The sequence below is a fragment of the Leptodactylus fuscus genome, chromosome 1 (assembly GCF_031893055.1).
Source record: "Leptodactylus fuscus isolate aLepFus1 chromosome 1, aLepFus1.hap2, whole genome shotgun sequence".
In the NCBI taxonomy this organism is placed as follows: Eukaryota; Metazoa; Chordata; class Amphibia; order Anura; family Leptodactylidae; genus Leptodactylus; species Leptodactylus fuscus.
Genome location: NC_134265.1, coordinates 230,139,608 through 230,165,711, shown reverse-complemented (window position 1 = coordinate 230,165,711; position 26,104 = coordinate 230,139,608). Strand labels below are relative to the sequence as shown.

Here is a 26,104-nt window from a genome sequence, read left to right as displayed (position 1 = left end):
AAAATGCGCAAGGCTCCCGGAAAGGGACGTGGACGAGGCCGTGGGCGAGGTCGGGGGAATGGTTCTGGAGAGCAAGGTAGCAGTGAAGCCACAGGGCGTCCCGTGCCTACTCCTGTGGGGCAGCAAGCATTGCGCCACTCCACAGTGCCAGGGTTGCTTGCCACATTAACTAAACTGCAGGGTACAAAAATTAGTAGGCCCGAGAACCAGGAACAGGTCTTGCAATGGCTGTCAGAGAACGCTTACAGCACATTGTCCAGCAGCCAGTCAGACTCTGCCTCCTCTCCTCCTATTACCCAACAGTCTTGTCCTCCTTCCTCCCAAAATTCCCAAGCTTCACAGAACAATAACCCCAACTGTCCCTGCTCCCCAGAGCTGTTCTCCGCTCCTTTCATTGTCCCTCAACCTGCCTCTCCACGTCACGATTCCACGAACCTAACAGAGGAGCATCTGTGTCCAGATGCTCAAACACTAGAGTCTCCTCCATCTCCGTTCGATTTGGTGGTGGATGACCAGCAACCCACCCTCATCGACGATGATGTGACGCAGTTGCCGTCAGGGCATCCAGTTGACCGGCGCATTGTGCGGGAGGAGGAGATGAGACAGGAGTTGGAAGAGGAAGTGGTGGATGATGAGGACACTGACCCGACCTGGACAGGGGGGATGTCAAGCGGGGAAAGTAGTGTGGATGTTGAGGCAAGTGCAGCACCAAAAAGGGTAGCTAGAGGCAGAGGCAGAGGTCAGCAGCTTAGGCGAAGCCAGGCCACACCCGGAATCTCCCAAGATGTTCCAGTTCGTACCCAGCCCCGAAAAACTCCCACCTCGAGGGCACGTTTCTCGAAGGTGTGGAGTTTTTTCAAGGAATGCGCCGAGGACAGATATAGTGTTGTCTGCACAATTTGCCTCTCGAAATTGATTAGGGGCTCTGAGAAGAGCAACCTGTCCACCACTTCAATGCGCCGTCATTTGGAATCCAAGCACTGGAATCAGTGGCAGGCAGCAACGGCAGGACAAAGGCCGCCTGCCGTTCACGCCACTGCCACTGCCTCTGCCACTGCCTCTGCCTCTGCCACTGCTGACTGTGCTGGCGATGCACTCCAGAGGACGAGCCAGGACACCACTTCATCTGCCTCCGCCACTTTATTGACTTCTCCCTCATCCTCCCCTGTTCCTGTCTTATCTCCTTCTCCTGCACCATCAAAGGCACCATCAGGCGCTTCTTTACAACAACCCACCATCTCTCAGACATTGGAGCGGCGGCAGAAATACACTGCTAACCACCCACACGCGCAAGCCTTGAACGCCAACATCGCTAAACTGCTGGCCCAGGAGATGTTGGCGTTCCGGCTTGTTGAAACTCCCGCCTTCCTGGACCTGATGGCAACTGCGGCACCTCGCTATGCCGTCCCTAGCCGTCACTACTTCTCCCGGTGTGCCGTCCCCGCCTTGCACCAGCACGTGTCACTCAACATCAGGCGGGCCCTTAGTTCCGCGCTTTGCACAAAGGTCCACTTGACCACCGACGCGTGGACAAGTGCATGCGGACAGGGACGCTACATTTCACTGACGGCACACTGGGTGAATGTAGTTGAGGCTGGGACTGCTTCCCAAACTGGCCCGGTGTACCTCGTCTCCCCGCCTAACATTCCTGGCAGGGACACGAGAAGAACACCCCCCTCCTCCTCCTCCTCTACCGCCTCCTCCTCCGCCACCGCCTCCTCCTCCGCCACCGCCTCCTCCTCCGCTGTTAGATTGACCCCAGCTACGAGTTGGAAACGTTGCAGCACTGGCGTTGGTAGACGTCAGCAGGCTGTGCTGAAGCTGATCAGCTTGGGGGACAGACAGCACACTGCCTCCGAGGTGAGGGATGCCCTCCTCGATGAGACGGCAATATGGTTTGAGCCGCTGCACCTGGGCCCAGGCATGGTCGTTTGTGATAACGGCCGGAACCTGGTAGCAGCTCTGGAGCTTGCCGGACTCCAACATGTTCCATGCCTGGCCCACGTCTTCAACCTAGTGGTGCAACGTTTCCTAAAGAGCTACCCCAATGTTCCAGAGCTACTGGTGAAAGTGCGGCGCATGTGCGCCCACTTTCGCAAGTCGACAGTAACCGCTGCTAGCTTAAAATCTCTCCAGCAACGCCTGCATGTGCCACAACACCGGCTTTTGTGCGACGTCCCCACACGCTGGAACTCAACGTTTCAGATGTTGAATAGAGTGGTTGAGCAGCAGAGACCTTTGATGGAATACCAGCTACAAAACCCTAGGGTGCCACTAAGTCAGCTGCCTCAGTTTCACATCCATGAGTGGCCATGGATGAGAGACCTTTGTGACATCCTACGGGTCTTTGAGGAGTCCACAAGGAGGGTGAGCTCTGAGGATGCGATGGTGAGCCTTACAATCCCGCTCTTGTGTGTTCTGAGAGAATCCCTGATTGACATCAGGGATAACTCAGATCACACAGAGGAGTTAGGGATAGCATCCGATCCGTCACAGCTGGAGAGTAGGTCCACACATCTGTCCGCTTCACTGCGTTTAATGGAGGAGGAGGAGGAAGAAGAGTTGTCCGATGATGTGATGGTGATACAGGAGGCTTCCGGGCAACTTCGAATCGTCCCATTGTTGCAGCGCGGATGGGTAGACATGGAGGATGAGGAGGAAATGGAGATTGAACTTTCCGGTGGGGCCAGAGGAGTCATGCCAACTAACACTGTGGCAGACATGGCTGAGTTCATGTTGGGGTGCTTTACAACCGACAAGCGTATTGTCAAAATCATGGAGGACAACCAGTACTGGATCTTTGCTATCCTTGACCCCCGGTATAAAAACAACATCTCGTCTTTTATTCCGGTAGAGGGGAGGGCCAATCGCATCAATGCTTGCCACAGGCAATTGGTGCAGAATATGATGGAGATGTTTCCAGCATGTGACGTTGGCGGCAGGGAGGGCAGTTCCTCCAGTAGGCAACCAAGTTCTCACCGGTCCACACAAACGAGGGGCACACTGTCTAAGGTCTGGGACACCTTGATGGCACCCCCTCGCCAAAGTGCCGCCACGGAGGGTCCTAGTGTCACCAGGCGTGAGAAGTATAGGCGCATGTTGCGGGAATACCTTTCCGACCACAGCCCTGTCCTCTCCGACCCCTCTGCGCCCTACACGTATTGGGTGTCGAAGTTGGACCTGTGGCTTGAACTTGCCCTATATGCCTTGGAGGTGCTGTCCTGTCCTGCCGCCAGCGTCCTATCTGAGAGGGTGTTCAGTGCAGCCGGTGGCATCATCACTGACAAGCGCACCCGTCTGTCAGCTGAGAGTGCCGACCGGCTCACTTTGATAAAAATGAACCACCACTGGGTAGAGCCGTCATTTTTGTGCCCACCTGTGTAAAGCACCCCAACATGAAACTCCATGTCTGTACTCAACCTCTCCAATTCCTCCGCATCCTCATACTCATCCACCATAAGCGTTGCACAATTCTGCTAATACTAGGCTCCCTCCACCCTGATTTCCCCCAACTCTGCTGGTTAGAGGCTCCCTCCACCCTGCTTTCCCACAACTCTGCTGGTTAGAGGCTCCCTCCACCCTGATTTCGACCAACTCTGCTGGTTAGAGGCTCCCTCCACCATGAATTGGTCCAAACTGGGCTGTTTAGCGGCTCCCTCCACCATGAATTGGTCCAAACTGGGGTTTTTAGAGGCTCCCTCCACCATGAATTGGTCCAAACTGGGCTGTTTAGAGGCTCCCTCCACCATGAATTGGTCCAAACTGGGGTTTTTAGAGGCTCTCTCCACCATGAATTGGTCCAAACTGGGCTGTTTAGAGGCTCCCTCCATCATGAATTGGTCCAAACTGGGGTTTTTAGAGGCTCCCTCCACCATGAATTGGTCCAAACTGGGGTTTTTAGAGGCTCCCTCCACCATGAATTGGTCCAAACTGGGCTGTTTAGAGGCTCCCTCCACCATGAATTGGTCCAAACTGGGGTTTTTAGAGGCTCCCTCCACCATGAATTTGCCCAAACTGGCCTGTTTAGAGGCTCCCTCCACCATGAATTGGTCCAAACTGGGGTTTTTAAAGGCTCTCTCCACCATGAATTGGTCCAAACTGGGCTGTTTAGAGGCTCCCTCCATCATGAATTGGTCCAAACTGGGGTTTTTAGAGGCTCCCTCCACCATGAATTGGTCCAAACTGGGCTGTTTAGAGGCTCCCTCCACCATGAATTGGTCCAAACTGGGGTTTTTAGAGGCTCCCTCCACCATGAATTGGTCCAAACTGGGCTGTTTAGAGGCTCCCTCCACCATGAATTGGTCCAAACTGGGGTTTTTAGAGGCTCCCTCCACCATGAATTGGTCCAAACTGGGCTGTTTAGAGGCTCCCTCCACCATGAATTGGTCCAAACTGGGGTTTTTAGAGGCTCCCTCCACCATGAATTGGTCCAAACTGGGGTTTTTAGAGGCTCCCTCCACCATGAATTGGTCCAAACTGGGGTTTTTAGAGGCTCCCTCCACCATGAATTGGTCCAAACTGGGCTGTTTAGAGGCTCCCTCCACCATGAATTGGTCCAAACTGGGGTTTTTAGAGGCTCCCTCCACCATGAATTGGTCCAAACTGGGGTTTTTAGAGGCTCCCTCCACCATGAATTGGTCCAAACTGGGCTGTTTAGAGGCTCCCTCCACCATGAATTGGTCCAAACTGGGGTTTTTAGAGGCTCCCTCCACCATGAATTGGTCCAAACTGGGCTGTTTAGAGGCTCCCTCCACCATGAATTGGTCCAAACTGGGGTTTTTAGAGGCTCCCTCCACCATGAATTGGTCCAAACTGGGGTTTTTAGAGGCTCCCTCCACCATGAATTGGTCCAAACTGGGGTTTTTAGAGGCTCCCTCCACCATGAATTGGTCCAAACTGGGCTGTTTAGAGGCTCCCTCCACCATGAATTGGTCCAAACTGGGGTTTTTAGAGGCTCCCTCCACCATGAATTGGTCCAAACTGGGGTTTTTAGAGGCTCCCTCCACCATGAATTGGTCCAAACTGGGCTGTTTAGAGGCTCCCTCCACCATGAATTGGTCCAAACTGGGGTTTTTAGAGGCTCCCTCCACCATGAATTGGTCCAAACTGGGGTTTTTAGAGGCTCCCTCCACCATGAATTGGTCCAAACTGGGGTTTTTAGAGGCTCCCTCCACCATGAATTGGTCCAATCTGGGCTGTTTAGAGGCTCCCTCCACCATGAATTGGTCCAAACTGGGGTTTTTAGAGGCTCCCTCCACCATGTATTGGTCCAAACTGGGCTGTTTAGAGGCTCCCTCCACCATGAATTTGCCCAAACTGGGCTGTTTAGAGGCTCCCTCCATCATGAATTGGTCCAAACTGGGGTTTTTAGAGGCTCCCTCCACCATGAATTGGTCCAAACTGGGGTTTTTAGAGGCTCCCTCCACCATGAATTGGTCCAAACTGGGGTTTTTAGAGGCTCCCTCCACCATGAATTTGCCCAAACTGGGCTGTTTAGAGGCTCCCTCCACCATGAATTTGCCCAAACTGGGCTGTTTAGAGGCTCCCTCCACCATGAATTGGTCCAAACTGGGGTTTTTAGAGGCTCCCTCCACCATGAATTGGTCCAAACTGGGGGTTTTTAGAGGCTCCCTCCACCATGAATTTGCCCAAACTGGGCTGTTTAGAGGCTCCCTCCACCATGAATTGGTCCAAACTGGGGTTTTTAGAGGCTCCCTCCACCATGAATTGGTCCAAACTGGGGTTTTTAGAGGCTCCCTCCACCATGAATTGGTCCAAACTGGGGTTTTTAGAGGCTCCCTCCACCATGAATTTGCCCAAACTGAGCTGTTTAGAGGCTCCCTCCACCATGAATTGGTCCAAACTGGGGTTTTTAGAGGCTCCCTCCACCATGAATTGGTCCAAACTGGGGGTTTTTAGAGGCTCCCTCCACCATGAATTTGCCCAAACTGGGCTGTTTAGAGGCTCCCTCCACCATGAATTGGTCCAAACTGGGGTTTTTAGAGGCTCCCTCCACCATGAATTGGTCCAAACTGGGCTGGTTAGAGGCTCCCTCCACCATGAATTTGCCCAAACTGGGCTGTTTAGAGGCTCCCTCCACCATGAATTGGTCCAAACGGGGGTTTTTAGAGGCTCCCTCCACCATGAATTTGCCCAAACTGGGCTGGTTAGAGGCTCCCTCCACCATGAATTTGCCGAAACTGGGCTGTTTAGAGGCTCCCTCCACCATGAATTGGTCCAAACTGGGCTGTTTAGAGGCTCCCTCCACCATGAATTGGTCCAAACTGGGTTTTTTAGAGGCTCCCTCCACCATGAATTGGTCCAAACTGGGGTTTTTAGAGGCTCCCTCCACCATGAATTGGTCCAAACTGGGGTTTTTAGAGGCTCCCTCCACCATGAATTTGCCCAAACTCTGCTGGTTAGAGGCTCAATCCACCCTGATTTTCAAAACAAATGTTGGTGCCAACCTCAACTTACTACAAGGGCCAAATTCACTGCTGGTGACAAGCTCTCCTCACTGCAAGTGCCAAATACACATGTTTCAAGGTGTTTTCCTACTGTCAGAGAGGTGGTATTGAGTGTGTAAAGTGTGTAGTTGTTAGGCTGTGATGTTGGGGTAATAGAGGGTCTTTGGTGTGTTAGATGCCCCCAGACATGCTTCCCCTGCTGTCCCAGTGTCATTCCAGAGGTGTTGGCATCATTTCCTGGGTTGTCTTAGTGGACTTGGTGACCCTCCAGACACGGATTTGGGTTTCCCCCTTAATGAGTATCTGTTCCCCATAGACTATAATGGGGTTCGAAACTCGTTCGAACACACGAACATTGAGCGGCTGTTCTAATCGAATTTCGAACCTCGAACATTTTAGTGTTCGCTCATCTCTATTCACAAACTTTCAAACATCAGTGTACTTCATGTCTCCGAGTTAGAAGGAGACTAAGGGCTCGTTCACATCTGCGCCCGTACTCCGTTTTCAGGTTTCCGTCTTCTGCATGCAGAAGACAGAAACTTGTCATGCTGAGTCCGGCTGTGAGTGCCAGTGAGCGTTTTATGCGCTCCGCGGCAAAACCAGTTTTTTAAAACCGGACACAGAATACTGCATGTCTGACTCTGTGTCCGGTTTAAAAGAACCGTTTTTGCCGTGGAGAGCATAAAACGCTCAGCGGTGCACAGGGCAGGACACTTTTCAAGGCCATTCAAATGAATGGGCTTGAAACATGCCGGCAGGTTTCCGTCTCCTGCCCCTGTTTTGCACAGGAAACGGAAACTGAAACGTGTTATGGATCTAAAAAATTAAAGATGAAACTTACCAATAATCTACCAGATATGTTAAGCCAAGATGACCACATACAGAAGCCACTGTAGCTATGTGACCTCGATTTTTTTTCATCATTGCAGGCAAGAAAGATTTGGTAATCTTGAAAACAAGGACATATATATTAATAAGCATGTACATGCATGCAGTGCAAGAAAGCAAAAATAAACAGCAGTTGATAAATGTTATGTCACTTCTAATTTGGGCTCTGTACACTGTACAAATAACAGCATCAATGAGGGATGCTGGGTGTTGGGATCCCACCAATCCGAGCCCAAGGGGGTCGTTGGTGAGCATTTTATAATATTCTTTATTAAAAGGGTATTCCCACGTCGCATACTCACCAGTCTTCACTGCTGTAAAATCTTCTTTCTTCCTGGTTTCTTGCGTCATTTGGTGGGCGGGGTTTCATATGCAACCTGCCATTTAGCTCCGCTCCCAAATTAATGTGTAGCTCCGCCCACCGCATAGCGTGATCCTATGGGGCGGCTGAAGGGCCTGTGATGTCATCAAAGGTCCTCAAACAACACTATATGCACAATATTGGACTATGAAGTACAGGCAGGAGCAACTCTATTCTGTGTTACATACAGAGACTGCCTGTCTCTGCCATAATGAACACAATTGAATTAGCTAACCTGATAACTGGGAGAACAGAAGACGTTCAGAAATGAAAGCAGCTCCTCTCCCCTATCTGAGAGCAGGAAGGTCACGTGGTGTAGACACAGGAATAGCTAGATACACAGGCTCGCTCCCGTGCACTTAGCCCCTCCTCCCTCCCCCCTGACAGCAGGCAGATACATCACTTGACTTTTGAGCAGATAAGTCAAGGGCTGTGTCAACAATGAATTGAATGAAGTAAGATAGTGGACAAACAAAGCAGTTTTGCTGAAGCAGTGTATTTAGGAAAAGTCTTACATCCACATTAACAAGCAGTATAGATAGGATCCTTGTGATGGGACAACCCCTTTAACCTACCGTATTTTTTGGACTATAAGACGCAGGTTTTAGAGGAGGAAAATAGGGGAAAAAAATTTTGAAGCAAAAAATGGTAAAATATTTAATATATGGGAGTTGTAGTTTTGCAACAGCTGCAAGGCCACATTGACAGGTGACCCTGCAGCTGTACGGGGACGCATAGAGTGTTTTTTTTTGTGGGGCCAGAAGTACTTTTTAGTTATACCATTTTGGGGAATATCTATTGCTTAGATCACCTTGCATTGAAAAAAAAACCAGTGGTTTATGACATATGATTTTCTACTTTTATATATATATATTCTAGGGACAGGAGGTGATTTAGAACTTTTATTTATTTTATATTTTTATTATATATTTTTAAAGCTTTTTTTTTTTTACTACTTTATTCCCCCCCGGGGGCTTGAGCCAGCGGTCACTTGATTGCAAGTCCCATAGACGGCAATACAACTGTATTGCCGTCTATGGGACATTCTGTCTATTAGTATTACGGCTGGTCATAGACTCAGCCGCAATACTAATATATAGCAGTGACAGGCCCGGGAGCCTCATTAGGCTCCCGGCTCTCACCCGAACAGGTCGGCTCCTGCGATATCGCCGCGCAGGAGCCGGCCTGCAACTTTACAGGTACGGGGCCGGTGGGGACCAGCCCCGGGGGAGAAGGGGCCACCGATACTGACCCGGCATCCGCTGTACTAGAGAGGTGGATGCCGGCACGGGATAGACGCCGGGGCCTGAGACATCGCTGTGCTCCTCTGCCCTGCATGAAGCCAGCGGCGGGGGGACGGAGGAGCGGAATAGCATCACTCCTCCCGCCGCTGGCTTCATGCAGGGCAGAGGAGCGCAGCGATGTCTCAGGCCCCGGCACCTGTGCCGGCGTCTATCCCTTGCCGGTATTCGCCTCTCTATTACGGCGGGTGCCAGGCGCCACATTCAGACTATAAGACGCACCCTTCTTTTCCCCCCAAATTTTGGGGAAAAAAAGTGCGTCTTATAGTCCGAAAGTCTTTAAAGCGTTCACTAACAAAACTGTAACAATTGCCAGGGAGAGCACCTCCCATACACAATGTATTTATTTTTGATCTTCCATCTCCATATTTCAACAGCCATAAATTTTTATTTTTCCATTGAAGTAGCCATATGGGGACTTGCTTTTTGTGTGACAAGTTGTATTTTAGGTGGTACTATTTCAAGGTACATATGATGTTTGTTTAGTTTTTATTATTTTGCGGGACTGCATGATAAAAACTGCAGTTCTGATATTTTACATGTTTTTTCTTTTATGGTTTCACTTTGCGGCAAAAATTTTAAAAAATAAAAATAAAATAAAATTGTTAGGGTCACTATATTCTGAGATTTTTTTTTTTTTTGTTGTTGCTAAAGCTGTGTGAATACTTGTTTTATTAGGCAAGGTGGCATGCAATTTTTATTGGTTCAATATATAATTTTTCACTTTTTATTCCTTGTCTGATGGGAGATGAGGAGCATGGAAAACATCAATTCTCACATTAACATTATATCTTAATGGTTTAGACTTTTAGGGATGTGATCATATCAATGATCTTAATTTTTTGCTTAGAACTTAAAGGGCCTAATAGGCATATATACATGAAAGGCTGGAGGCTATAGTTAGGCCATCCTTGGCTGCCCTGACAACTAGAGATGAGCGAGTAGTGTTCGATCGAATACTACGGTATTCGAAATACTCGTACTCGAACACTACTAGCTGTTCGAAGTTTAATGTTCGATGGAGAACCAGCGTTGATTGGCAGAATGCTATACATTCTGCCAATCAACGCTGGTTCTTCTCTTACCTTTAGAAGTCTTCTCCGTGCAGCGTCCCCGCGGCGTCTTCCGGCTGGAATTCACTCTGCATAGGCATCCGGCCAAGGCAGAGCTGACTGCGCATGCAGTATGAATAAAAATGGACTTATTCTGAAACCACTGAGGCAATTTACATACTAAAGGTAGGTGTGGAATAGCCTTTCTAAAGGCTATGCAAGGCTGTGATTAGTTAAAAATGACTTTTCCCAATGATACAGTGGGGCAAAAAAGTATTTAGTCAGTCACCAATAGTGCAAGTTCCACCACTTAAAAAGATGAGAGGCGTCTGTAATTTACATCATAGGTAGACCTTAACTATGAGAGACAAAATGATAAAACAAATCCAGAAAATCACATTGTCTGATTTTGTAAGAATTTTTTTTGCAAATTATGGTGGAAAATAAGTATTTGGTCACCTACAAACAATCAAGATTTCTGGCTCTCACAGACCTGTAACTTCTTCTTTAAAGGGGCTCTATCAGCAAAATCCTGCAGATAGAGCCCCACATATGCGTGCATAGCCTTTAAAAAGGCTATTCAGGCACCGTAAATGTTAAATGAAACTACCCCCCGGTTTTAAAATAATAACTTAAAAAAGAATATGATCTACTTACGGAACGTGCACCCTGGGCGGGCATTCAGGGTGTGTCTTCATCTTCTTCCCCGCCTCTTCTTCCTCTGACGTCTTCGGGTCCCGTCCTCCTCCAGCGCTTGCTTGCGGACACTGATAAAAAAAAAATAGCCTGGGTGCATGCGCAGTAGCCGTAGTAGAAGTCGCGTGCTACTGCGCATGCGCCCAGGCTATTTTTTTTTTATCAGTGTCCGCGAGCAAGCGCCGGAGGAGGACGGGACCCGAAGACGTCAGAGGAAGAAGAGGCGGGGAAGAAGAAGACGGCGCACCCTGAATGCCCGCCCAGGGTGCACGTTCCATAAGTAGAGAACATTCTTTTTTAAGTTATTATTTTAAAACGGGGGGGGGGGGGGGGTAGTTTGATTTAACTTTTACAGTGCCTGAATAGCCTTTTTAAAGGCTATGCACGCATATGCGGGGCTCTATCAGCATGATTTTGCTGATTGAGCCCCTTTAAGAGTCTCCTCTTTCCTTCACTCATTACCTGTAGTAATGGCACCTGTTTAAACTTGTTATCAGTATAAAAAGACACCTGTGCACACCCTTAAACAGTCAGACTCCAAACTCCACTATGGTGAAGACCAAAGAGCTGTCAAAGGACACCAGAAACAAAATTGTAGCCCTGCACCAGGCTGGGAAGACTGAATCTGCAATAGGCAACCAGCTTGGATTGAAGAAATCAACTGTGGGAGCAATAATTAGAAAATGCAAGACATACAAGACCACTGATAATCTCCCTCGATCTGGGGCTCCATGCAAAATCTCACCCCGTGGGGTCAAAATGATCACAAGAACGGTGAGCAAAAATCCCAGGACCACGCGGGGGGACCTAGTGAATGAACTGCAGAGAGCTGGGACCAATGTAACAAAGCCTACCATCAGTAACACACTACGCCGCCAGGGACTCAGATCCTGCAGTGCCAGACGTGTCCCACTGCTTAAGCCAGTACATGTCCGGGCCCGTCTGAAGTTTGCTAGAGAGCATTTGGATGATCCAGAAGAGTATTGGGAGAATGTCCTATGGTCTGATGAAACCAAACTGGAACTGTTTGGTAGAAACACAACTTTTCGTGTTTGGAGGAAAAAGAATACTGAGTTGCATCCATCAAACACCATACCTACTGTAAAGCATGGGGGTGGAAACATCATGCTTTGGGGCTGTTTCTCTGGAAAGGGGCCAGGACGACTGATCCGGGTACATGAAAGAATGAATGGGGCCATGTATCGTGAGATTTTGAGAGCAAACCTCCTTCCATCAGCAAGGGAATTGAAGATGAAACGTGGCTGGGTCTTTCAACATGACAATGATCCAAAGCACACCGCCAGGGCAACGAAGGAGTGGCTTTGTAAGAAGCATTTCAAGGTCCTGGAGTGGCCTAGCCAGTCTCCAGATCTCAACCCTATAGAAAACCTTTGGAGGGAGTTGAAAGTCCGTGTTGCCAAGCGACAGCCCCAAAACATCACTGCTCTAGAGGAGATCTGCATGGAGGAATGGGCAAACATACCAACAACAGTGTGTGCCAACCTTGTGAAGACTTACAGAAAACGTTTGACCTCTGTCATTGCCAACAAAGGATATATAACAAAGTATTGAGATGAAATTTTGTTACTGACCAAATACTTATTTTCCACCATAATTTGCAAATAAATTCTTACAAAATCAGACAATGTGATTTTCTGGATTTGTTTTCTCATTTTGCCTCTCATAGTTGAGGTCTACCTATGATGTAAATTACAGACGCCTCTCATCTTTTTAAGTGGTGGAACTTGCACTATTGGTGACTGACTAAATACTTTTTTGCCCCACTGTAGAGCCCCTTTAAAGCCATAAACAGCTTAGGCCGCAGTGACTTGAGGGAACTGTTAATGCCCTAAACTCCTTGCTAACCTCTCAGTTCAGCAATAATAAATATATTCTCCATACCCAGGATCCAGCATAAAACAATTGGAGTCCAAACCTTCTCTCTTGTAGCCACCGCTCTCTGGAACTCATTGCCCATACTGGAGATTCTGAACACACAAATCAAGACACAAACTGAACTTGCTCAGGTTGCGCTATATTTTCCTGTCTGTCACTGGCATACTGTCAGGAGCATACACTTGTTGTGGATGTTGAAACACTAGGCGATGAACAAAATAAAGGCAGAGTATAACTGTTATTCTTCCACATGTCAAAGATACAATACTGACCCAGAAATGAGAAAGAATGTTCACTTCAAATGTCTTCTCAATTTGATGATCTTCTAGGTTCAAAAATTCTACACCAAACACTACTCCTGCATTATTTATCAGGATATCCACATCTCCAATGGTTGTTTTCACCTAATATCCAGATAAAGAGATTATTTTTTTTATGACCACATGATAACAGAACTGTATTTTCATCTACTAAAGATAGATACCAACCTTCTCAGCGGCAGCATAAATCTCATTCTTCTTACTGCAGTCTACTACATAAGTGAAAGCTTTAGCTCCGAGTTTCCTGCATTGTTCTGCCGTTTCTTCTATACCATCCTGCAAAATGATGTTATCATATACAATTATGGGTGGAGTTAAAATAATAAAACTAGACTGATTCATGTAGGGTTTTTCTGTCCGCTTGAAAAGTCGGACATCTTTACATGCGGACAGTGAAGGAAGGGCACGGAGTGCAAAAGAACGCACCCGATGGCCATTTAAATAAATGACAAGTGTCACGGACACAGCTAATGTCCGCTCCTAATGTCCGTGCCAGATTTTAAGCGGACACTAGGAGCGGACACTACCTGTCGGACACAGACGGTAGTGTGAACGCCCCCTAACTTACACAAATGAATTTGAGACTGTTTTTTGAAACACATTGTACTTCATGTTAGTGGTAAACACTAATCAATATTATTGTATTTATTTATATAAAATAGGAAATATTTTGGCGCTGTGGTTCCGAAAAGCGCACTTTATACCATATCTGGTGGGAGTGCACCATTTTTAGGCCCTTCTGGGATGCCATCTTCGCCTTTTATGCTACGGTGTGTGGTCACTCCATTGTGGTGACTCCTGAACTGACCCTTCTTTCAGTTATCCCTGGCAGTATCTCAGTAGAATTTCTACAGGAGCTCCTGTATCATACATGTAGGAATAAACTGCAGTTTCGGTACCCAGCAGGGCACAGATATGAAGGAGCACTATGTGGCTTTTGAAGGGCAGAGTTAGATGTTTGGTATCTGAATGCCATGTTTGCAACGACTCTAATGTACCAGAAAATTAAGGTACCATCTTGGCAGGTTCAACCATCTAGCAACCCGGGGTCACTGGCCTGATCCTGGGATGTAGAAAATACATAACGGCATCCCCCAATCTCGCCATGGGGGGATGCCGATGGGGGTTAGCTACATGGCAGAACCCCTTGAAGGCCGCAGTCATGTTTTACTGTGGCCTCCGCGGGTTTAATGGAGCAGGATATCAGCATTCGGTTACTATTAACACCCGCTCTTGTAGCCAGCCCATGACGTACTATTACGTCCATTTGCGCCAAGTAGCAGGTGCCCAGGATGCAATAGTATGACATGTGTCACTAAGGGCTTAATTTCCCAAAATTCATTGCATTTATTTTTAATTCAGATTTTTTTAAATAGTTTTTTTTTCTTCCAGTTTTACACCTAGCAGACTTCTCTGCTCTGGGAGAAATGAAGCTGGACATAGGTAGGATACTGCAATAATATAGTTTACACGACTGGCTAAGTAGGGCTCACAATCTAGAGGTTTTTGAAGCGTTTTTTTTGGGGGGGCCAAACCGCTAGCGGTTTTTCTGCCTCGCATTGACTCCCGTTGGTTTATGCAGGTGGAATCCGCCTGAAGAAAGGTCGTGTCGCTTATTTTTTCCGCTAGCTGAAAAAAAACACTAGCGGAAAAATGATCGCTAGCAGTTTACATAGGACTCTATTGTGAGGCGGATTCCGCGTCAAAATCCGCGCCATTTTACTCCGTATGAACTAGCTCTAAGATGCCTGACATATCTCCATCAACAGTATAGTAAAAAGTTTATAGGTGTCAGAATACAGTAAACCTAGGGAAAAAAGTTCATTTTCAAAAAGTGATGTTTTATTTGTGAAGCCGGTAAAACTTGATAAAAGCAATGTAAATGTAGAGCAGCATGGTGGTTCAGTGAATAGCATTAAAACCTTGCATGGCTGGAGTTTTAGGTTCAAATACAACATCTGCAAGGAGTTTGTATGTTTTTCCTGTATCTGCATGGATTTCTTCCCACACTCCGAAGACATACTGATAGAGAATGTAGATTGGGAGCTCTATATGAGACAGTAATTGACAACTTTTGTAAAGTACTGTGGAATATGACTGTGCTTTATAAGTAAGCTAAATAAATAAATTTGGTACTATTGTAATGACTCAGATAAAGTTACCATGTATTTTTTAATACAGAGTGAACACCATAAAAACAAAATGCCAAAAATTTGATAGAATTGTGATTTTTTTTCACATGGCCACACAAAAAAATGTTCATAAAAACTAGACAAAACATTATATGTACCCTAAAATGGTGCCAAAGAGTAAGCCCGCACATAGCTATGTCTACAGAAAAATAAAAAAGTTATGAAGTTTGGAAGGTAGAGAAAGAAAATATGAAAATGTCAGCGCACATTAACATCCTTAAAGCATTACCAATATGTCCATGTGAAGCTGGCCTAATTCACTTATGTGTCATTGCATTCCAGGAATCACTTTTTTTTTATACTATCTTCATATCTTAATGAGGCTTTTGTGTTATTCTAGTTTTCATTAACCAATTGATGACATTCACCATGTAAGATAAATTAGATCATAGCATGTGGTTTTAGGCTTGCAACAATGCCAAATAAGTGCATATTCTCATTCCAAAACAATGGAATTTTCAATTTCTTTTATATACATTGTGAGAAGGCGAAAGGTAAAAGTACTGGAGTCCCTTTAAATTTCTTATTTATGTGTAGTCCATTGTAGGAAAAGGATTGAGCCCCAGGTGTGGGTCCTGAAGCTCGTTACTGGCCCATAAAACGTTGCAGATCCTGCACTTCAGGGCAGTTCCTGGGAGGAGAGGAAGTGGCTGGGTCTGTCCTGTAACCCTGAGTCTGGTGAGAACCAATTTGTGCTTGTGTTTTTCGTGTGGCTGGTATTAAGCCACACATATAGTTAGGTTATTACTTCTGTTTAGTTAGTTGCTCGGACGTGCAGGAATTTGTTTTATTTTTGCCTGAAGTTAAAGCTGTATTTTGTTTTGCTTATTTGTGCTTGAAATGAAGATTTATTTATGTTTCCTGTTTTTTGTAAATAAACCAGTTTGCTACATATTTTGTGTCCCTGTCTTGACTCTTTGGGTCCACACCATGTATTGAAATTCTACTAGAAGGCTTCAACATGTAATTACATATAGAAAAAGAGATGTGTTATCTGTGATGTTTATTTACATACTTCTAAATGTAACATAACAAGGCTAGTGAACAGCTAAGTGCACCACTACTTACAGTACTAGTTAAAAATAAATGGCAACTGCAGCGATAAGATACCGGTAAATAAATATTGTGAATGCAGAGTTCTCTCTCAGAGTTCTCTGTGTGTTTCTTTGGCCTTTGCTGACAATGCAAAACGTACATATCAGTTGAAGTTTAACAGAACATTTCAATCCAGTTATTTTGCAACAATACATATCTAATTTCCCAATCCTATTCAGGAATGTAAGGCAGCAGAGGCTCAAAATGTTCTGGCTAAAGTTTAATAAACATTAGAATAAGACAGCATTAAAGCTAAAGCCCCAAATAGTTAGATACATAAAAAAAGCTCTGTGGGAAAAACGTTGGAGGTTTTTCCTGCAGCGCTATTCACGGAAATTCCAAAAAGCTTTTCTCTGCAGATTTTCTGCTTCAATTATACCAAAAGGGAAACAGTCGACATTTCATTAGGCATAATTGATATGCTGCGTTTTCCAAAAACACGATGGTTTTGGAAATTACAGCATATTTTTCTGCAATGTGTGAATAGGTTTCACCAAACCACAATGTTTACACCATGTGGGGTTCTGGCTTAAAGGGGTTACCAGAGACATATGGATAATGAATACACATGTGAATGGGAGCAGAACTGCAGCTTCTGTTGCCAACAATACAGTGTGCGGATCCAGAAGCTGAATGAAGTCATATAGTTCTTGATTGCAGCCCTTACGGAAATGTTCAGTCACCCCAGAACACTTTTGTGATATACCCTTACCTCATTTGCATAGGAAGACAAAGCTTTTTGCTAAAATTAAGCAGCCATGCCACAAACAAATAATAGCACTGTGCTCCAGGTCTGAGCATTGTAAGGTACTGTGGCTGGTTTAATAATGTTCTTGGTACAATAAAATATAGCAAAAATGAATATCCTCTATTGGCACAAATACTAACTATTAAAACCACTTTAAAACATATATAAATAATTCATGGACATTAGTGAATAATAATGAATAATAAATGGTACCAACCATTGCAAGCTATATAAGGCTATAAATCTTCACAGGGTACACAATAAACTAATGTGAGGTGCACTATTCAGCCATAATCCCCTAAAGCTATCCTTAATATAATAATACTGCAAAACATGTGGCCCATCTGTTAGGGAATAGCCAGATGATAATTCCTCAGAAGCTGCTGGCGAACCCTGGGGGAAGGGGCACAAGGGACAGTGAGCGCTAAGCTGAAGCCCCCAACTGACCCTTCCTATTGCCAGGCCCTATCCTACGTAATAGGCGGCAACCACGAAGACAGTCCCTTCCTGTATAAGTGATACACAAAACGCAGACAAGATGAACAACAACAAAGGGAGGTCAGCTAGCCAGGGTTCGGTAACAGTCGAGCGATGCAGTGCCAAATCGGAGTCCAAAAGAATAGTCAGTAGGGAAAGTCAGAGGTCAAGGATTAGAATACAAGAAATTTAACAGCACGAGAAACCAGCAAGCACGAGGCAATAACAGGCACCAGTGTGAATGTGAGCAAAGACTAAATAGGGGAGGAAGAACCTGCCCTGGACCTGACAGGAAGGCAGGCTGTCAATCACAGGCAAGACAAAATCTAACCACTGAATGGACAGAGGCAACTAGGGCAGAAGACGGGTGTGGTGCAAATACAATTACAGAACTAGAGCTGTGTTCACACAGTGCAACTAAAAACTTCAAGCAAATTATCAAACTGCACCCGCCTCCCGTGCCGCAGCATGCGAGCAGAGGGTGGCTCAGAGACCCAACAGGCAGAGATGTTACACCATCTTAATAAAAAAAAAAAAAAAAAAACATGAGTGAAATGGATCATAAACAGATCGTATGTCAAACTCTGAGGATATGGCTCCAACATACAGCTTTGCCTCCTGTCTCTTCTCCTCACTTCAACAAGCTGGTAGACGGGCTTTGACTGTTTGATGAACAGGACACTACAATGTATCGCAATAGACATAGACATTGCCTTTATGATGAGAGATTATTTATTATCATTACTAGAAATCTAATATAAATGCAGATTAAATAGTAAATGTATATTACTTTACACAGGTTTGTGTAGAACACTTACCATGCTTCTAGAGAAAGATCTCAGTGTTATCTTGTGTTTACATAAAGAGATAACAGACAGGGCTTTATCATCAAACTGCAATTAGCTGAACTGATTGCCCTGCCTGCAGAGATGTAGAAAACAGAAAGAGCTCTTAGAGAGCTCACATCATCTGTCCTGCTAATCCGATACAGGCTGTGCAACATAGAAACAATGGGAGGAATAATATAACATAGTAGGAAAACCTAGCTGTATTTCTAAAGCAATGCATTTAGGAAAAGTCTTGAATTTACATAATCTAGCAGTAGAGATAGGATCCTGAAGTGCAATGGATTTAACAGAAGGGAAATGTCTAAGAGCTTCCTATATATTTTCCATTCCTTTTCAGGCCACTTATGGCTTTAGCTTACAGTAAATTCTACAGCAAAATCTGCAACAAAAAAAAAACACTGCATTTCCACAACATGGGGCCTTAGTCTTAATTTGAAGGAGTGCGTTTTGCTGCCATTAACCCTTAGCATCCAACACAGCACGATGAGTAGGAGAACATCCATGAGAGGTAAACACTAGCAGTGAAATGGTTACATGACGCTGCATTGTAATCTAACCATTTTTCTGCTGGTTTCTACTCCTAATGTCTGTTTTTTGACTACTGCGCTGTGTTAAATGCCAAAGTTAACAGTAGGGTTCATGCTGCCAAGATGGTATCAGTGAAGTCTTGCAGGAGCTTGAAGCATGAAGGGAGGTGTGGAGAGGCACAGTCAGGGAAAGGAAGAAAGCTCTGCTACAGTCTGCACTACAGAGGCAGGAGCACAATACAACAAATAAGACTGTATAAAAGCTGCCATCTGCCTTGGACAGAACTTTTGCAGGACTTTCCATGGCTTTTGAACAGACAGAGCACTGTCAGCTTGTGATAGCAAAAACATGTTATTGCATTATACCCGTCCCTACTTAGGCACACAGAAACTACTGTATCTCACTGCCTGTATACAAAAGCGCTTTGATCTTAACATGGAGCTCCTGGTCCCCAGTGCAAAATCTGTAATGGAAATTTTATTTAAGCCAAACAAACCACAACCTTCCAAGCGGGGCCCCCTCCAAGAGAGGTACATGGGTGTGCAGGCTGTTTGTGAATAAGAGGGTGACATGGGGTGCAGGGTGTGTATAAGCAAGAGGGGAAATGGGGGTGCAAGCTCTGTGCGAGCAAGAGGGTACTCTGGAGGGGGGAACCCACCATTCCACCACACTCTTGCTCAACCACAGCCTGCATCCCCATTCCCCCCGGTCACCCTCTTTGCACACACACAGCCTACACCACCATTCCCTCATCTTGCTCACATAGGGCAGAATGGGGGTGCAGAATGTGAGTAGGAGGGGTACATAGGTGTGCAGGCTGTATGTGAGAAAGGAAGGAATGGGGGTGCAGACTTTCTTACACACAGCCTGCACACCCATGTACCCCTCTTCCTCACAGCCTATAACCCATTCCCCCCATTGTACACTGACCTGTACAATCCGGGTAGCTCCGCCCACAAAAGATACTGCGTCTATGTTAGTAGATTAAAGGACCTTTGATAACGTCATGATGACATCATGTCTCAGGTCCTTCAATCTACTAGTATAGATGCCGGCACAGGGCCTGGGGACTGTGGGCAGGAGGTAGAAGTTTCTGCTGCTCACTGTCACTATGCAAGTGCCGGGAGGCAGCAGGGGCCTGGACAGCAGGCGGCCTCTGCTTGGGTGCAGTAGTAAAGGCAGAAATTGCTGACTTTACTACTGTTAAAAGATGGACTGTGGAGGAGGCAGCTCCTCTCCATCTTCATGCAGCCCCCGGTGCTGTAGTAAATAGGGCTCGTTACGTGCTGGAGTTACACCAGCAGGTAACGACCTATTTAAAAAAAATAAAAATCTGCAGTGGTATCAGCTGTCACTGAGCCCCCTAGTATCCCAGGCCCTGTGGCAGCTGCCTCCGCTGCTACCACGGTAGTTACGTCCCTGCCCCCAACCACACTCCTGTATTCAGATGGTTATGAGACATTCATTATATCACATATATATGGCTGTAAGTGTGGGAACCCCTGAAATGTTTCCAGAAAATGAAGTATCTCTCCAAGAAAATTATTGCAATCACACATTTTGTTATAGACATATTATTTATTTCGTTTTGTGTGTATTGGAACAACACAATAAAACAGAGAAAAAAAAGGCAAATTGGACATAATTTCACACAAAACTCCAAAAATGGGCTGGACAAAATTGTTGACAGCTTTTCAAAATGGTGGGTAAATAACTTTGTTAGAAGCATATGATGATTGTTTAAGCTCACCTATGGCAAATAACAAGTGTGGGCAAAATAAAAATCACACCGGACCAAAAGAAAAGAAATTTACTTAGTATTTGCATTGTGTGTATGTGTGTGCCACACTAAGCATGTAGAACAGAAAGAGGAGACAACTGTCTGCAGAAAATTGTGGAAAAATATTGTTGTTTAACCCCTTCCCGACATGCGCTGTAATAGTACGGCGCATGTCGGGTCTGTAACTATGGCGACCGCCCGGGAGCCGGGCGGCCGCCATAGCCGCCTGGTGTCTACTGCTTTAAGCAGTAGACAACCGGCTCTAATGCCTCTGATCGGTCCCCAGACTGATCGGAGGCATTAACCCCTCCGGCGCCACGGTCAAAGGCGCCGGAGGCGCCATTTTCCCGGCGGCGCATGGGTGCCGCCATTTTGCCCGGGATCGCCGGCTCCTGGAGCATGCTCCAGGGCCGATGTCATGTTGCCATGACAGCCGGGAGCCTGTACAAGGCTCCCAGGCTTGCCTGCAAATTCTCTCTTTTGCAGGCTGGTCTATGCAGCCTGCAAAAGAGAGGATAATTTTTTGCAATGCATTGCAATGCATTAGCATTGTAATGCATTGCATTAGTGATCAGACCCCCTGGGGTTCAACACCCCTAGGGGGTCTAATAAATGCAAAAAAAAAATTAAATTTAAAAAAAATATATATATAAAAAAATATAAAAAGTATTAAAAGTTCAAATCACCCCCCTTTCCCTAGAACACATATAAAAGTAGTTAAAAACTGTGAAACATATACATGTTAGGTATCCCCGCATCCGAAATCGCCAGCTCTACAAATCTATAAAAATATTTTTCCTGTTCAGTAAACGCCGTAGCGGGAAAAATAGTCAAGAGTGCCAAACCGCTGTTTTTTCACGGTTTTGATTCTGATAAAAATTTGAATAAAAAGTGATCAAAGCAATAACTGTTCCCGAAAATGGTAGAACTAAAAAGTACATCCAGCCCCGCAAAAAAAGACGCCCTATGCATCCCCGTAGACTTACGTATAAAAAAGTTACGGCTGTCGGAATATGGCGACTTTTAGAAAAAAAATTTTTTAACACAGTTTTGGATTTTTTTTAAGGGGTCAAAATGTAAATAAAACCATATAAATTTGGTATCCCTGGAACCGTACCGAAACACAGAATATAGGGGACATGTCATTTTGGCTGCACAGTGAACGCCGTAAAACCAAAGCCCGTAAGAAATTTGCAGAAATGCATTTTTTCTTCAAATCCACCCCATTCTGAATTTTTTTCCTGCTTCCCAGTACATTATATAGAATAATTAATGGTGGCATCATAAAGAAAAATTTGTCCCGCAAAAATTAAGACCTCATATGGCTCTGGGAGCGGAGAAATAAAAAAGTTATGGGGTTTAGAAGGAGGGGAGTCAAAAACGAAAAACGAAAATCAAAAAATGCCATCGGCGGGAAGGGGTTAAAGGGATTCTACGACTAAACCAACATTTTTTCTAACTACCATGTCGGAATAGCCTTAAGAAAGGCTATTCGTCGCTTACCTTTAGACGTGGTCTCTGCGGCGCCGTTCCTTAGAAATACCGGTTTTAACCGGTGTGCAAATGAGTTCTCCGCAGCAATAACGGCGGGCCCCAGCGCTCAAATGGCGATGGGGGTGTTCCCACTGCTGCCCGAGAGCTCTTTCCAGGAACGCCTCCATCTTCAGCTGCAACCCCATCTCTTCTATCTTCCGTCTCGGTCCAACTTCCGACGCTTGCACAGTACGCTCCTGTATTGAACTACAAGAGCAAGAACGGCCTCCCAAAAATGGCCGCCGTTTCAGCGCTGGGGCCCGCCCTCATTGCTGCAGAGAACTCATTTGCATACTGGTTAAAACCGGTATTTCTAAGGAACGGCACCGCAGAGACCACATCTAAAGGTAACAAACGAATAGCCTTTCTTTAGGCTATTCCGACGTGGTAATTAGAAAAAATGTTGATTTAGTGGTAGAATCCCTTTAAAACATACCTCAAATTATATAACCACTTTCACAAATGAAGACTACAGGTGAAAATTTGAGACTTTGTTATACATCTTATTAAAGAATTATCTTTCCTTCTCTATTTATCAGTCTGACTTCCATTTTACATAGAGGTCTATGGAGAGAGGAAGGGAACAAAAAGCTGGAAAAGGTACATAAATAAATACAGCTGCTAAACTCTGTTTCCATGTGAGTGAGATAACGTTTTGACACTACCACTACACAGAATAAGGTAATTAATAATTTATAAGCCTCTTCCTTTCTCTCCCCTCTCCATAGACTCCTGTGTGTGAGGTATGTATGAGGACAAATTTTATTCACTCTGAATGAAAATAATTTGGAGGGGTGCAGCCAGATGAAGAGAAGGAAACATAATAAGATATATTACCAAATGTCTTGTGTTCACGTGTACAGGCTTCTCTATGCCATGTGTAATGGAAATATCAGCATTTTGCAATGTGTTAGCATTGCATTGGATTAATGATCAGACCGCTAGGGGGTCTAATAAATACTGTAAAAAATTTTTTTTTAAAGTAATTAAAGATTCAAATCACCCCTTTTCCCTAGCACACATATTAAAATAAGAAAATAAAGTAAAACACATACACATTAGGTGTCCAGGTGTCTGAAAACCCTGGTCTATAAACTTATACTTTTTTTTTTTCCCGTATGGTGAAATGATAGCAGGAAAAAAAAATTAAAAGAGACGAACTAACGTTTATTTGCAGCAATAACCACTCCCCAAAATAGGATTATTAAAAAGTATGCCCCACATTTGAGGACTCCAAGAACTTAAATAGAACTATATAAATTTGGTATCCCCAGAATTGTACCAACCAATAGAATACATGTGCACAGTGAATGTTGTAAAAACAAAGCCCTGTAAGAAAGTTGCACAAATGCACTTTTTCTTTTTCTCCAAGTCCATCCTATTCTGAATTGTATTCCAGCTTGCCAGTACATAACTATTAATACCATTACAAAGTACAATTATTACGTTCTCATATGGCTCTGTGATTGGAAAAATAAAACACTTATGGGGTTTGGAAGGTGGGGAGTCAAAAACAAAAATTTAAAAATTTCTGCAGTGGGAAGGGGTTAGCCATTTATTTGAGAAAATAATAATTTTTTAAAAAATAGGCACAAACATTTGTGACATATTTGCTGAAAAAGTGATAAATGTTAGGTTGCTGGGGTCTAATCACTAAAACCAGTGTCCTTCCAGAAGCAGCAATTGTGAACCAAGCCTGCATATATGGTTCCACTTCATTTATAATGGAAGTGACTGGAATAGCCTTTAGACATTCACTTAATTAACAGTCTCACATGTCAATATATATAACATAACACTATGTGATATATATTGCAAAAAGCTGCTCATTTTTAGGCACACGTACGGTTACAAACCTTAGCCAAACAAATTCTCAAAACCTGTTGCTACCCTAGACATGTGCTTGTCAATTGGTTTAGCCACCCTTGTCCTTTATAATGTCAGTGCCTATGTCGGGAGCAGGAGGGGATCACAAGCTCTAACTACTATATATTATTGTACATCCAACACCTCAGCAAATTTGGCTGTTTCTGTACTTCTCATAGAAGTAAATAGAAGTTATGGAAACAGCAGAGCCTGCTATATTGTTGCTGTCACTGCTATTATGGAAACAGCATACACTGATGGGCAATATATGACTGATATTGTAGATACATATATGCTTACACACTTACACAGACAATGTTCTTGCAGTAAACTCAATGTTATCTTTGTGTTTACATAGAGATAACAAATACTTTAGAGTGAGTTAGGTTTACAGTACTGTATAGTGGCTGGCATTTATGATCCCTACTTGCGATCCCCCATTTTAAAAAATTGAGGCTTGCAGGAAGGGGGGGGGGGGGGGGCTCTGTAGAGCTGCCATCTTGCACATGATTGTGTCTTCAGACATGTTGGCAATTGTTCAATTGTTGCATCCGTACCTGGACATGTCCAGCCAAAAGGAGAGGTAAAGAAGGACACATTTGAGCAGTGTATGTTACCAATGAAGGATAACAACACAACATAATTCACTCAAAAACCAATATAGGCTAAGGGTCAGTTCACACGTGAAAACCGCCTAGCTTATTTGTGCGAGGTAAAAAACCTCGAGGAGTTTTTTTGACGCTGTTTTTTGCATTCCACGCGGTTTTTGACGAGGTTTTTGATGCGGTTTTCGCTAGCGGTTTTCGCTAGGGTTTTTTTTTCCTATATGTGCTATAGAAACTGCAGGCGAAAACCGCGCGTTTTTTTGCAAAAAACCGCGCGGTTTTGTGTGCAAAAAACCGCGCGGTTTTTTACCGCGCGGTTTTCGCCTCCCATTCACTTCTATGCAATTCTTCAGGCGTTTTCCGCCTGAAGAAAGGTCATGTCGCTTCTTCAGGCGGAAAACGCTAGGAGGAAAAAAAAAGCTAGTGGTCTACATAGACCACCATGTTAAAGGAGAGGTTTTTGAAGCGAATTCCGCTGTCAAAAACCTCCCCTTTGCCCACGTGTGAACTAGCCCTAAGGTCAAGTTGCAAAAACGCAGTGGAAAAAAAATGCTGTGTTTTACAGTACCAGTAAAGTGAGATTTTGTTTAATCACATCCACCCATGGCAGAAAAACTCAGCACATTCATTTTAGCTGTGGAATCGTGTTTATACACTAGTTGTCCCAGCTGTTCACAACATATTTATGCAGGTTATGACAAAGAGTAGAAGACAGTACATATGTGATTGATGACGTATAGAAATAAATTAAGCATGAATATAGTTACCTTGTTGATATCCCATAAGACAAGAATACTCTGCAACTTGGCAAATTCAAGGGCAGTTAATCGTCCAATACCATGACCAGATCCAGTGATCAAGACAATTTCTCCACTAACAGATTTCCTCTTCACTGGTATAAACAACTTAATAAGCCCCTCCAAATAAGAGTAGATTGCAATGAAGAAAAGCGCAATATATTCTAGTATGATGCTCATGTTTCGTCTTGAAGTCTAAACCCACAAATGTCCACATCAGGTTTTCAGCTGCACTTAAAACTGTACGGCTCCGAGTGAGTAAACTTGTGATGATGCCAAAATGTTAGGGCAGCTATGCACACTGTGTACTACAATGAGTCAACATGAACTGAAATAAGCAAACCTTATTTGCACTTAGCAAATTCTTTGGCACAGCTTTAGAATCAAATGAAAACACATTGCTAAAACTACACGATTGCAAACGTCTTTATTAATTTGAAATTACCAAAATGTATTGTTATAGTGAATGACAGCAAGCTGAGATCTAGAAAACTGAGTGTAACTGATACCCCATGCGTAGGAAAAGCTGCTTTTTTTGGCTGCGGATTATGCTGCAGTTTTTGAGCCAAAGCCGGAGAAGGGAGACGTGTAAGAGCCTTCTTCATATTTCTTATTCCTTTTGTAGCCTCTCCTGGATTAGGCTCAGAAAAGTAG

General features: G+C 44.7%; 1 protein-coding gene across 1 annotated transcript in view; it reads right to left on the bottom strand.

The window, feature by feature from the left end:
• The window catches only part of LOC142216281 (17-beta-hydroxysteroid dehydrogenase 13-like), a 64,820-nt gene extending 39,150 nt beyond the window's left edge, over positions 1–25,670 (bottom strand). Inside the window, exons 1-4 of the mRNA XM_075284010.1 lie at positions 25,421–25,670; positions 13,150–13,257; positions 12,934–13,065; positions 7,309–7,415 (exon numbers count right to left, since the gene is read on the bottom strand). Coding sequence (XP_075140111.1) covers positions 7,309–7,415; positions 12,934–13,065; positions 13,150–13,257; positions 25,421–25,630 — 557 coding nt within the window. The 5' untranslated portion in view covers positions 25,631–25,670. The remainder of the gene's footprint in view (positions 1–7,308; positions 7,416–12,933; positions 13,066–13,149; positions 13,258–25,420) is intronic.
• Between the last annotated feature and the right edge of the window lie 434 nt (positions 25,671–26,104).